General features: G+C 54.4%; 1 protein-coding gene across 2 annotated transcripts in view; it reads left to right on the top strand.

Annotated features, from left to right (window-relative positions):
• Positions 1–13,072, top strand: part of CD6 (CD6 molecule) — a 38,035-nt gene extending 24,963 nt beyond the window's left edge. Inside the window, exons 2-13 of one of the 2 annotated variants that reach the window (XM_033119076.1) lie at positions 1,162–1,230; positions 2,200–2,553; positions 3,337–3,648; positions 4,377–4,679; positions 5,883–5,948; positions 7,361–7,501; positions 7,858–7,956; positions 9,016–9,138; positions 10,785–10,856; positions 11,139–11,333; positions 11,631–11,735; positions 12,261–13,072. In XM_033119076.1, coding sequence (XP_032974967.1) covers positions 1,162–1,230; positions 2,200–2,553; positions 3,337–3,648; positions 4,377–4,679; positions 5,883–5,948; positions 7,361–7,501; positions 7,858–7,956; positions 9,016–9,138; positions 10,785–10,856; positions 11,139–11,333; positions 11,631–11,735; positions 12,261–12,325 — 1,904 coding nt within the window. In that variant the 3' untranslated portion in view covers positions 12,326–13,072. The remainder of the gene's footprint in view (positions 1–1,161; positions 1,231–2,199; positions 2,554–3,336; positions 3,649–4,376; positions 4,680–5,882; positions 5,949–7,360; positions 7,502–7,857; positions 7,957–9,015; positions 9,139–10,784; positions 10,857–11,138; positions 11,334–11,630; positions 11,736–12,260) is intronic. The other variant, XM_033119077.1, reaches the window with a different exon arrangement.
• Positions 13,073–13,665: the final 593 nt, after the last annotated feature.

Genomic DNA, 13,665 nt, shown 5'->3' with positions numbered 1-13,665 from the left:
AATCCCGGCTCTGCCACTTGCTAGCTGGTGGCCTCAGGCCACATACCAGTCAGGGTTCTAACAGGAAACAGGAGGCACAGTCATAGTAGAAGTTTGAAGGGACTTACTTACAAAAGCACTATTTACAAAGGATAATACAGTTACAGGAGCTCAGAGCAGCTGAGGTCTTATCACCCTGGACCCAAGGACACAAGACCAGGGAGTAGTCAGTGAGACCCAGGAGGAGAAAGTCAAGAAGAGCTGACTACCTTGAGAGGAATAAGATTCAGATGAGGATACAGCCTGCCCAAAGGATCTCACCAGGAGGGCGCCAGGGGAACAAACGCCACAGCCTCACTCTCCTCCCTCCCTCCTGCTGGGCTCCCCTTGGCTGAGTGGAAGGGAAGCCAAAGGACCCAGGAAGACGCTGATTTAGTCCAGTCAGTCTCCCAAAGCCAAGGGGACAGCGGCTCTGGAAAGACAAATGCACACTATCTGGCACAGACAATCAATTTCTATTCTTTGGGCCTCCCTTTCCTAATTTGTAAAACGTGGATGCTAATACCTATCTCACTGTGTTGGTGAAGGTAAGTGGAATAATATAGGCAAAGACCTGGCATAATTGGCCCTTGACAAATGCTAGTTTCTCAGTGTCTGAAAACACTTTGCAATCCTATGGTTCCCAGCCCAGGATGTACCCGTTGCCCTAAAGTCTGGTATGAATTTCTCAACTTTTCCAAACAAACATGTTTTTCCTAAAAATAACTCCCATTTTTAAGCCCCTTTGTGTGTCAAATATTTTACAGATATTGTCTCCTTTTAGCCACGATACTTTCCTAAGTGTTATTGCTAACAAGTTGGGACTCTGGCCGAGAGAGTAACCCTTGGCCAGAGTCACTCAGCAGTGAGTGGGTCAGGCCCCAAAGCCCATGGTCCTTCCTCTCCGCTCCATGGTATGTGCTCAATTAATAGATGAAGCGGAGGATGCTGCAACTCCAAAGCCTGAGAGTTTCCCTCCTTTGAACGGAGGCAAAGGCACCCCAGGGCCAGGACCCTGTCCTTTCCAAAGGCCCCATATAGCCACGGCAGGCTCCAGAAAGTGCCACCTGTCCTGCAGGGTATATCTGTGCCTTCTGTGCCTGAGTTCACTCACCCACCACAGCTGCTGCTGGTTGATTTCAGGTCACCCGTCACCAGCCCCATCTGGTCAGCCCAACACCAGCAATGCAGAGAGCCAGCCCTTGGAGCCAGGTGAGAAAATGATCTTTCTGGGGTTCCTGGTCAGCTTTCTGAGACCAAGCAGGTGATGTCCTCGGGTGACAGGAAGGGAAATGGACTTTTACGGTACTAGGGAGGCTCCCTAACTTCAGACAACACTTCTCCTTCCTGACCCAATGTCTGAAGGTCCACATTAGATTCACTTGGAGATCTTAGAACTGCCATCTTTGAGAGGCCACTGATAAAAAGTCACGTACATGTGAACATTTTAAGGGGATTTGTTGAGAACAAGCTAAAGAAGTCTAGGTGGGGTAGAGGAGTTCCACCAGGTGGGTCCTAGATTAGCTCAACAGATATTTATAAAGGACATATTCTGTGCAAAGCTGTGTGCTAGCATTGGGGGGGGCAAAAGTGGGCAGATGGTTCCCCACGGAGGGGCTCTGGGGAAGAGAGAACCTGATACACTGAGGCAGCCCATCGTCAGCCCCTTCACTGACCTCTTCTTGTCTGTCCATCCTACAGGGTTCTGGGGGTCACAGTGGCACGCCATGATAGTTAGTACCCTCAAAACAGTGGAAGGGCCTGGGAGGAGAAGCGAGGCAATCACAATTCCATGAAGGGCCTCTGAACCCAGAACTCTGTCCTTCTCTCACACAAGGGTGTTCGCAAGACAGGGGCAAGACAGGAGGGTTTGTGGGGACTGGACCCCTGGTCCTCTGTCACCCCAGGCCTAATCCATCCTAACCTCTAGAGTCACCCTCAGCCCCAACTCCTCCGGACTCCAAGGAGAACCAGAGGGCCAGGCCTCAAAGGAGGCTCAGGGATGAATCACCACAGGCCCATTTTGCAGACTGAAAGGCTGAGGCCCAGAGTTAGGGTATTGTCCAAGGTCACCTAGCAGGTCAGTGGTGGGGCCTCTGGCAGCCGCCCACCCCCACCCCATCCCTGGCATTGGCAGAATCCAAATCCGTAGAGGCTTCAGCTGGTGTCTGGCGCTTCCAGGGAATCAGCTCAGGGTCCGCCTGGTGAACGGGAGCAGCCGCTGCAGCGGGACGGTGGAAGTTCGGCGCAGGCAGACCTGGGAGCCCACGTGCGGGGCATTCTGGAACAGCCACGCCGCAGAGGCGGTGTGCCGCGCGCTCGGATGCGGTGGGGCAGTGAGCGTGCCGGTCCAGCCCATCCCGCCCAGGTTGGAGATGCCACAGGATTGGGCCACTGGGAACGCCAGTGGGGCCCAGAACGGCACGCAGGCCCTGGCACCCATCATCATGTGCACAGGTGATGAGTGGCAGCTCTGCGAGGTGGAGGAGCACCCGTGCATCAGCGACCAGAGGCACGTTCAGGTCACCTGTGCAGGTACAGCAGGAACTCCTTGCATCTGCCCCCTGGGCCCCTGGCTGCCTGAGCCTCCGCTGGCCTTCAGCCATGGCCCCTCACTCTTGTCCCCAGCTCTGGGCACTGCACCCAAGCCTCGACCTTTGGACTCCCACCCCCACTCACCACCAATGCAAACACAACTGGTCCACACACCGGAGGAGTATAACTTTATGTCATTTCCAGCTCTGAAAATTTCCAGCTCTGAAAATTCCAGCTCTGAGCATTTCCTCGGATCTGGCCTCCAGACCTCTCTCCTTACTAGGTCTCCAGTTGGCTCACTTGGCCCCCAACCCAACCCCTTGGGTCCCCAGTCCTAACCTAGCCCCTAGGCCTTAATTATAAGCCCTGTCCCCCTCCTTCTAGACCTCTATCTCCTCTATTTCCGCCCCTACCTCCCATGTACATAAATATGATGCCCAGGAGCCCACAGCCCTGCTCTTCAGGCCCGGCACACCCGGTCTCTAGCCCCGCCCACTAGTCAGCACCAGCTACTAGCCCCTCCCACTGGCTCTACAGCCCTGCCTACAAGGTATCCAGCTCCTACCCTGGAGTCCCTAGTCCTGACCAGTACCCCCTCCTGTGCTCACCAAGTCCCCAGCCCTGCAAGGTTCCTTCGTCCTGCACAAAGGGTTACAGCCCCTCTCACTGGGTCCACAGCCCTGCCTACAAGCATCCGGCTCAGGACCCAATTCCTTTCTCGCCCTCTCCTCCCACCCCTACCCCGCCACCCCATCCACAAACCCCTTCCCCTCCCACCCTCAGAGAATCGTGCACTGCGGTTGGTGGATGGAGGCAGCCCATGTGCCGGCCGCGTGGAGATGCTGGAGCATGGCGAGTGGGGTTCAGTGTGCGACGACACGTGGGACCTGGAGGATGCCCACGTGGTGTGCCGGCAGCTGAGCTGCGGCTGGGCGGTCCAGGCCCTGCCTGGCTTGCACTTCGCCCCTGGCCGAGGACTCATCCACCGGGACCAGGTGAACTGTTCTGGGGCAGAGGACCACCTGTGGGACTGCCCCGGGCTGCATGGAGACCGCTACTGTGGCCACAAGGAGGACGCCGGAGTGGTGTGCTCAGGTCAGTGGGCAACGTGTCTGACCTGGGTCCTCCACCGACATTCACTGTCGGCCTACTGGGCACCAGGCCTGTAGTCAGTGCTGGAGAGGCAGCCCTTGTATGGTCACCGTCCAGGAGGGGAGATGACACCCAGACAAACATAAACCCCGGGAAGGCGTGGGACATGCTCTTAGAGAGGAAGCCAGGTGGAGTTCAGAGGCAGCGGGCAATCCAGAGCTGGAGGGATAATTCTGACCACTTCCTAGAGGAGGTGACATTGGAGGTGAGGTTCTTCCTGAGTGGGAGTTGGTTATCTGTTTCCGAGCAGCAAGGGGAGAAGAGGCAGGGAGGCCCTCAGGGATTCTGTCGGCAGCCCACGTGAGTCTGAAGTCCTGCTCCAGCCAGTGCTTCTCTCTAAAGTCCATATGAATTGGGGTGGGGGCAGGGTGCTTGTTAAATGTAGATTCTCAGTAGGCGTGGGGCAGGGCTTGACAGTCTGCGTTTCCAACAAGATTCCAGGTAATACTGGTGCTGCTAGTCCACGGACCACACTTTGAGTAGCAAGGATGTAGGGTGCTGCAGCCAGAGCCGATGAGGCAGAGGAGAGAGGGGGTGCAGATGCAGGAGAGAGGGTACACAAGATCTGGAGACCGATTGGCTGTGGGCTGTTTGCATTCGTGGGTCTGGGCTGGTGGGGTTGGGCCCAGAGGACCCTGACCTGACTCTGTCCCCCCACCCCCCCTTTGCAGAGCACCAGACCTTGCGCCTGACCGGGGGCTCTGACCCCTGTGAGGGGCAGGTGGAGGTATACTTCCGTGGGGTCTGGAGCACAGTGTGTGACAGTGAGTGGTACAAGTCGGAGGCCCAGGTGCTCTGCCGGGCCTTGGGCTGTGGGACCATGGCCAGAATACCCAAGGGGCTGCCCCACTCCCTGTCAGGCAGGATGTACTACTCATGCAAGGGAGGGGAGCTCACCCTCTCGGACTGTTCCTGGCGGTTCAACAACTCCAACCTCTGCAGCCAGTCAAAGGCAGCCTGGGTCGTCTGCTCAGGTACTGTCTCCCGACCACCCTTTCCCCCCTCTCTCAGCCCCAGGTTTGGACCAGGAATTCCGAGTCCACAGCCTAAGTACTTGCAGCTCAAGGACCACAGCTTTGACTAGACCAGGAATGATAAATACTGACCGTAGAGGGACCGTTGCCCCTAGCAGGCCCAGACAGATGTTGCTAATTAATCAGGGAATTCTTTGCCACAGATTCTTGACCCCGCCCCAGAATCATGAATCAGATATTTACTAAGGCATTATTATATGCCAAGCAGTGGTCTTTTTGGACTGGAATTGGCTCAGGAGATGAAACCAACTTGCCATCCCAGGGCTGGGGATCCTAGTAAAGATAATATTAGGAGACACTAATAATAATATCAGTGACAGTGTCTGGAGCCCTAATCGTGTAGCAGGCATTGCCGAGCACTTGGTATGTCTTATTTCGACTAAGCCTTGTATCCACTCTATGAATTGGGGTCTACTGTATTTTAACAAATCTAAGATGGCATTGATATGTCACACCATTATTATGTTATGTACCATAAAGGACAAAAATGCTGCCAAAATAAACTCTTGACATGTCCTCAGTTATAACGATTGATGCCATCACCCCGATTTCAGAGGTGTTAAGGTGTAAAAAAGCAAGAGCTCAGAGGTGTTAAGGTGTGAAAAAGCAAGAGCGTTAGACCTGAGGAAATGCTATTCATCTCTCTGGAGTTCAGACACCTGGCTACAAATTCCAGCTCTGCCATTTACTAGGTGGGAGGCATCAGTTTCATGACGATGTGGAAGCTGATACTCAAAGGGTAGCTGGGAAATCAGATAACATCACAGGGACTTTGTAAGCTCCGTCCCTTACCTGTCAAATGCTTATGATAATGACAGTAATGTCAGCTTCCCACCTCCAGAGGCTCACCTGAAGGACAAACCCCACTGAATGGAAAAGAGATTTGTGGTCTGCAGCAGATCATACAGAAGAGAGGGATAATTCTTTTATTAGTCCCTTATTCTAAACAAAGGACCTTCCCAGAATTTAATCCCTCCTTATAGTGGGGGTGGGAAAGGCAGGTTTCTTTAGTCATGTGCCTCCTGGGATGCACCTCCAGTTCCAGGTCACTTGTCTGTCATGTTTAGTTCCTAGCACAAGGTCCAGCACACAGTAGGTGCTCAGTTATTTGTGTCGACTACATGAGGTGGTGCTTTCTGACAGGTTCCCGGAGTCTGCTCAATCTGTCCACTCCTGAAGTTCCTGCAAGTATTCAGCCAGTCACCACAGGTGAGTGTCACTGGGTATGCAGTGTCAGAGCCTTGGATGTATATATGTGGGGGGTGGGGGTTTTGGGGGGTTGGGGGGTTGACAGTTTGTCCCCCTCCCCCAGACAATGGACTTGCCTCCCTCTGGGTGCCTTGTGCTCCTCTCCCTGCCATGTCAGCTCCACAACTCCTTGAATCCTGATATTTCATGGACAGGAGTCCACTCCCCACTCCCCTGTGAGCTCCTATAGGGCAGGAGGAGAGAGCTGAGCTGATCTGACATGGGCCAGGTGGCGGGGACACGAGGGTAACAGCCAGTGTGTTTGGAACGTTCCAGGCATAGGCCCACACTTTGTAGTCATTATTTCCCAACCCCTTAATCCACCGGGCAGTCCCCTGGGGAGGTCTCAGCTCTTCCTTTACACAGAGGAAGAAGCTCAGGCTCAGAGGGTGAAGTGCCAGTCAGCCAGTGTTGGCTGGAATTTGCATCCGATTCTGAACTCCAGATCTATGTGTAGTCTATCCGCCAGTTGTGTGTAGCTTGGCTGGCTTTGGGGCAGACTCCTGGGGCTCAAATCCCAGCTCTGCCTCTTGCTCACAGTTCTCAACCTCTGTGAGCCTCAGATCCCTTGACTATACAATGGGGATGATCGTCATAGCATGTCTCCCAGTGCTGTGTGAGTCTCCAGTGAATTAATATTTATTAAGCATTCAGAACAAGGCCTATATACGATGTCAGAGGGGCAATAGATTGGGAGCAGGGGGTTGTCACTTTGTGACGGATGACATGTCTAACTATTGCATTCTTTTGTATACCTGAATCTAATAAAATAAATACATAAATAAAAATAAATAAATGAATTAATTAAACAAACAAACAGGGCTTAGTACACAGCAAGCACTGTCTGGGCGTCAGTTAGTCTTGTGATTATTTAATCCAGGCATGGAGCCCCTGCCATGTTCTCTAGCAGGGGTGGCTCAGAGTCCCCTTCTCTGGGAAGCCAACCTCCATCTCCCCATAGAGAATTACGTGCCTCTCGCAGGGCCTCATGCCCCCCAGGTCGCTTCCTTACCTCCATCATAGCAGGTACCTCACGTATTGGATTGCGTCGACTTGTTGATCTCCTTATTAGACGGAGACCCTAGTGCCTGGGACACAGTGGGTGCTTAATAATTGTTGAGCAGAGAGAGATTTGTAGGGGCTGGGTGCCCGGAGAAAGTTTCACTCAGTCAGTTATTCATTCAGTATGCATTTCTTGAGCACCTACTGTACACCGGGCACCTAAAAGCAGAAACAAAAATTTTTTTTTGAAAGGGAAGAGGAGGATAGGTACAAAGGGAAGTGGGTCAGCTGAAGTCAGGATGGAGAGGCAAGAAGAAGGGCAAGGAGAAGTCTATGCCCATTCCTCTTTCTCTTGGGGTACTTGTTTCCAGAACCTTCTGTGACAGTGAAAATGGAGGACTGGCGATCTCGGGAGTTCACGCTCCTTATCCTTTGCATCACTCTGGGAATTCTCCTCCTTGGCTCACTCATCATCATCACCATCATCCTCTTGAAAATTAAAGGAAAATATGGTAGGTGCAGAATTCTGGGCACGATGGAGAAGGCCCAGGGATGGGAAGAAGCAGGGCAGAGGTGCAACATTCCCAGGGGAATGTGAACCTTCGGGGACCCCAGCAGGAGTGTCAGTGACCCTGCAATGGCCACCCAGCCCTGGCCCTGGGAGCGTCTCCTGAAGGGAAGGATTTCCCTAGCAGAAGTGGACCGATGTGGGCCCCACGGGAGAACCAGACTTTGTGTGTGTGTGTGTGTGTGTGTGTGTGTGTTTGGGGTGGTGGTGAGGAGGGAGGTGTTTTGCTGAGAACAGGAGCAGGCAGACTGGAAGGGGTAAAAAAAATGACTTGTAGACTCTCTGCCTGCCCTCCCTCAGCCCTCCCCGTTCCGGTGAACCACCAGCATCTACCCACCACTACCCCAGCAGGGATCAATAGCTATCAAGAGGTCCCCATCACCATCCCCAAAGAAGAAGGTAGGATGTCACCCACCCTGGGGGTGGCGAGGGCTGGAGAGGAGAGGAAGGGTATACTTTCTGGAAGGTCAGTACTGCTTAGCTCAAAGCAGTGCCCCAGCTGGAGAGGTGACTTGGGTCAGCCCACTAGGCTGTGGGACCTTGAGCCCTTCAAGTGTCAGTCTGGGCCTCACTGGGCAGATGACCAGCCAGTGCAGTCATTCTAGGATTCTAGGCTTTCGAGTTCCAGACAAACACAGATCCAGGGCCTTCCTCTCATTGGAAATCTCCAGTCTGCTAATTGGCTAATAGGCTGTGACATCATCACCTCCTTCGACGGCCTGCTCCGTCAGTCTCCCTGCAGAGCCCCGTCAAGATTTTCCTGGAACATAATTTTATTTCATATTTTCTGAAAGATAAAAAGTTGGATCAGTCATTCATGTTTTATGACGTCGGATTTATACGTCTTCAGAGCCTTGTAAAGGAGTTGGAGTTTAATCGCGTTGCATTATGAATGTATTAAGTCACCTCTATTTGGAAGCATTCAGTGACAAGAAAAACAATACAAACTCAGTCAAATATTATTAATATTCTCTGTATATAGTACCCATATATTTAAGAAGAGAATATGAATACAGAACCTAGAACAAAGCTAGGCCCAGAGCAGCTGCTCACTGAATATTATGGTCTGGAGGTTAAGAGCCACACTGCCTGCTTCTCTGGGCAAGGTGAGACCCTCTGTGCCTCAGTTTCCTCAGCTATAAAATGGGGACACAAATGTACCTACCTTACAAGTTGTGATGAGAATTAAATGAGATAAAATTTGTAAATGTTAGAATAGCCCCTGGTGTGTACTGACTGCCACGTAAATGTTTGTTACATAAATAAATGTTGTTTGGTTACCCATGCTTGAAATGGGTGGGAAGAGCTTGGAAAAGCCAGGCTGGATGGTCTGGTACAAGATGGGCTGCCTGGCACTTTCCCTGCCTCTCTGTCTCCCACCATCCACGCTCTCTGCCACCTCTCTCTGTGCCTTTCTGCCCACCACTCTGCCATGCCCCCACTCTGTTCTCTCCCCAGTTCCCAAGTTGCCAATCCAGGTGCAGGCCCCGCCCCCCCAGGACTCGGACTCAGGCTCGGACTCGGACTATGAACACTATGACTTCAGCGCCCAGCCTCCCGTGGCCCTGACCACCTTCTACAGTGAGTGCCTGGGCCCAGGCACCTGCGGGCCCTCCTGCCCAAACCAGGGAGAGGGCCCAGCTGGCTGGGGACCTTCAATAGGCTCCATGTCGGGACCCCTGCAGAACTAGGGTGGGATCTGTAAATGGTCCCACAGTGAAGTTTTCAAAGTGCTTTGCGCTCCTGGAGGCATCTCCATGTCTCACAGGTAGTTCTGCTCCGATTTCCTTCTCTCCCACGTTTGCCTCTGGCCATGCAGGGTCATAAGACCTGTCCCTCGACATGCACCTGAAGGGGGCTGTGTCCGGGTAAGATCCGAGGGAGTCCAGGTGAGACACAGTTCAGAGAGCTTTCCGCACACCCACACTCCTTCTGTGTCCCATCCGCCCCAGCACCCCACGCCCCTCCCCCTCCCCTGTGAGCCCACTTCCTTCCACCTCTTGTCCTGCTTCTCCAGCTCTTCCCTCTGCCTTCTGCGGTCGCAGGAAGAAAGACAGTGCTTAAAGCAGGGCCCATGCAAAGCTGGAAGGTTGGAGGAGAGCAAGACTCCTACACCTATTGTGGAATCCCTTGGAAGCTTGTCACAAATTCCTGAGCCGCAACCCGCCTCTGCTGTATAAGTTAGGATGAGAGTTTGGCTGTGTGTGACAGAGACCTCCAAATGACCATGTCTGAGAAGTTGGTGGGGGGCCCAGGCGCCTTCTCTCTTGCTACTCTGCAGCCCCTAAGATGTTGCACATGATCGAGAATGGCTCACCACCACGTCCACGTTCTAGCCAGTGGGAAGGGGGAAGAGAAGGGGGACATGCTTTAGCCTTAAGGCAGGGTGCTCAGTCACTCCCACACACATGCCACCAGCCAGAACGTAAACCTCCAGCTGCAAGAGAGAGAGGGAGATGGAGCCTCGGCCCCGGGCAGCTGTGTGTCCAGATAAAGGCTGAGGGGCTTCTACTACAGGAGGGGAGAATGCATATTGGTGACAGCCAGTCATCTCTGCCCCACCTGCTGAATCAGGGCCTCTGGGGGTGAGACGTGGATGATCCCACCTCTGCTGGTCCCTGCACCTGCGTTTGGGAGCCCTGGGGATGAGGTGTCCTTAGAACCTGTGATCCTGAGCCCTGGCATGTAAAATGCAAGACTAAGAGACCAAACTCCTAGGACATGGGGACTAAAAGTCAGTGGTTCCAGGTTCAAAAGACTCCAAGATTCCAGACACTTGAGACCTTAAGACTCTATGAATCTACATCTCTTTGATTCTGAAATGAAGGTGCCGCAGAGTCTGTGACACCAAGGTTCCAGACCCTCTGGCTTCCACTCTGGGAAGGCTTTTCGAAGGGGCAGCATGTGCCCTTCTCCTGCCCAGACCTGCCCAGGCGTGAGGAGAGAACCCAGGACTCTGGGAGGGGCACCTGGGGAAAGGGGTGCAGGGCACTAGGGTTTCTGGCCAGAAGCGGCCTGTCCCCATGCTGGTTTCAGACTGAGGTTTGGGGTCTTCCTGGGCTAGGACATGAGCTTGGGATTTGATGGGGAAGGCTAAGGCCCTCTGCACCCCTGGGGTTCTTCCCTCCCTGTCCAGCCTCCAGGGCACCCTCCTGAGTTCCGAGCAACACTAACTGCTCCCCCAGACTCCCGGGACAACCCCTCCTCACCACCACCTCTGCTTGCAGACTCCCAGCGGCACCGAGTCACAGATGAGGACGTCCAGCAGAACAGGTTCCGGATGCCCGCCTTGGAGGAAGGTGAGTCAGGCTGGGGAGGGGAATGGAGGGGGGTGATGCCAGCCCTGCCTCCACACTTAGCAGTTCAGCTCACCTCGAGAAGCTCCAGCAGCAACCTCCCTCAACAGGTCCTTCCAGACTTTAACAATTCCTGTTGGCAGTAAGTTCTTTCTCAAGTCTAATTCAAAGTCCTTTTGCTGCATACCTTCTTATTTCCTCACCACTTTCCCTTTTCTGGCCCAGGACTTGAAGAGGTACGTGCCTCCCAGGTCCCACCTGTCAAACCTGGACACTGCATTGCAGATCCCCCCGCCCGGGACCCTCAGCAGCACACAAGGAACAACAGTGGGTCTAGTACGTCGTCTGGGGAGAACTACTGCAACAGTCCCAACAGCAGCCTACCTCCATGTAACCCTAAGGGGTTTTCTTCAGCGAGGTACGCCTTCCTGGAGCAGCCCCCAAACTTGGAGCTGGCTGGTTCCCAGGCAACTTTTTCAGGTAAGCTGGGTCCAGGAGGATTCTGTGTGTGTCCCAGCCTCCCATTCTGTAGCCCACCTGGCTAGAGGAAACATGAAGCGGGGAGCCCTGAGCCAGGCTGATTTCAGGATTCTAGTCCCAGCTCCGCAGCCACTTGCTGTGTGACTTTGGACAAGTCTTCTTCCCTCTCTGGGCTTTCATTTCCTTATTCATCAGGCTAGGCACTTGACTCTATGGAGTCGTGAGAGCCTCCCAGCTTTGGCAATTTGCAAACTGACTGTCTGCAGGCAGAGGGTGACTGGCTCTTGGGGTTTCCAGCAGGGCCCTCGGCGGATGACAGCTCCAGCACCTCATCCGGAGAGTGGTACCAGAACTTCAAGCCACCGCCCCAGCCGCCTTCCATGGAGCAGTTTGGGTGTCCAGGTGCCAGTGGCAGGGGAGGCGATTCTGAGGGGAGGGGGGACAGAGAAGGACTGGGAAGTGGATGAGTTGGGGTGCTCTGGATCCATTGGACACATTGACCCAAGGAGAAAGAAGAGAGGTAAAGGGATATTTAAGAAAAACAGGGATATAAGGAGGTGGGGAGAATGGAGGTGGATGGGACAGAGTCATGCCTCGAGGGGACACGAGCTCCCCGTTAGTGGAGGCATTCAAGCAGAAGCAGCCGGATGGCCCCTTGGGGGCTCCCAGCATCAATTGTCCATCGTGTACTGTGCCAGCATGGGGACTACAGCCCTGAACTAACAGATAAGGCTGACACTCTCTGGGCTAACATTCCAGTGAGGGAGATGGCAATGAACAAGACGATGAGATGGGAGTCTTGTCAGTCTGTGCCCCTCAGCATCGTGGGGCCGCGGGGTACGGACTCAGACCCACTTCGCTGCATCCCGTGGGGGATATGGGACAATGACAGGGCTCCCCACTGACCTGAGCCTCCCGGCCACACAGGCTCCATCACTCCCCATCCTGATTCCTCCGACTACGACGATTATGATGACATCGGAGCGGCCTAGACGCGGCCCAGCGAGGCTCCAGGCCGGTCCTTACCACTGGACTCCTGCTCTACCTGCTCCCGTCCCACCCTGTCCTCACAGATCATTCCCCAGGGGGCTGAGAGGCCCCCCTGGAGAGACGAAAGGAAACTCCACACCCTGTAGCACCCAGTCTCCATCCATCAAACAGAACCTCCACCCGCCTCAAGAGCAGCAAGGTGGAGGGTGCTGCCTCTGAGGCAGTGAGCTCTGTCTCCGGGCTGAACAAGCAGCAGTCTGCGCCATCTCTCAGCAGGCTGCATGGAGGGGTGGACCTGAATGACTCCTGAGGTCCCTTCCAACCTTCGGGTGCCTGGTGCTTCGGTTCCCTGAATCTCAGACAGCTTAGGGCCCAGAGGTGCTGAGAGGGGCAGAAAGCAGCCCCACCCCAGTGCTGCCCAGGGGGGCCCCACATGTGGGGGCTGCTGGGCTGCTGTTGCTCTGCCAGGTGGATGCGGGGCTTGGGGTGGCACACGGCTGACCCAGCCTTCTCTCAGGGCAGGAAGTCCTTCCCTACCACCAAGGGGCTGGTTGGGGCGTGTGTCTAGAGACCCTGGGAGCCCGCCAGGGGCACAGCCCTGTTCCGTAGTGACTGTCCATGGACAATGAATCCTTATTCTGAGCTTCCTAGGCTTTATCTCAGCCCAGCCCCGCCACAGCCCCAGAGGCCGGGCCCAGTCCCTGAGGGGGCAGAAGTGCAAGAGGGGCCCAGAGGCTGCACTAAACCCTGAGTCTGCTTGGATTGATGGGGGCCTCCCGGATGAGTCTGTGAACATGCAATGTCCCACCCTGAGTCATAAACGTGACCAGGCAGCCTCCAGAGAGAGGCCGGAGGGTTCAGGGCCAGCTCTTGGTGTCCTGTTCTGAGAATCCTGAGATTAAACTAATTGCTGAATGAAACTGGGGTGTGGAGTGACAAGTCTTTGAACTCTTATAGAACCCAGGCTGTGTGTGTGTGTGTGTGTGTGTGTGTGTGTGTGTGTGTGTGTGTTGGGTGGGGCAGCTCTATCCATTGAGACAAACTAGAAAACCTACCGTGGCCTGGTGCCATGGAAAGTGCTGGGGCTACAGGGACAAGAAAATACAGGGCCTGCGCCCTGGAGGAGCTGGACCCCAGGCAGCTGCTGAGTTAGGTAGATGCTTGGCTCCCTGATCTGTCCCATTAGCCCTCAGCAGCCGGGGTGGGGGGTCAGGGGGGCAGTGGGGTCGGGGTTGCTGCTGAGTGAGTTCCAACATGAGCCTCCAAAAGCTTCCAAGCAGGGTAACGCGAGGGGGTTTTATGCTCAGAACTGCCACTGCAAAGGAACCAACCCCAGGCCCAG

This window comes from Rhinolophus ferrumequinum, chromosome 11 (genome assembly GCF_004115265.2).
Source record: "Rhinolophus ferrumequinum isolate MPI-CBG mRhiFer1 chromosome 11, mRhiFer1_v1.p, whole genome shotgun sequence".
Classification (NCBI taxonomy): Eukaryota; Metazoa; Chordata; class Mammalia; order Chiroptera; family Rhinolophidae; genus Rhinolophus; species Rhinolophus ferrumequinum.
This window is presented reverse-complemented; position numbering and strand designations above follow the sequence as displayed.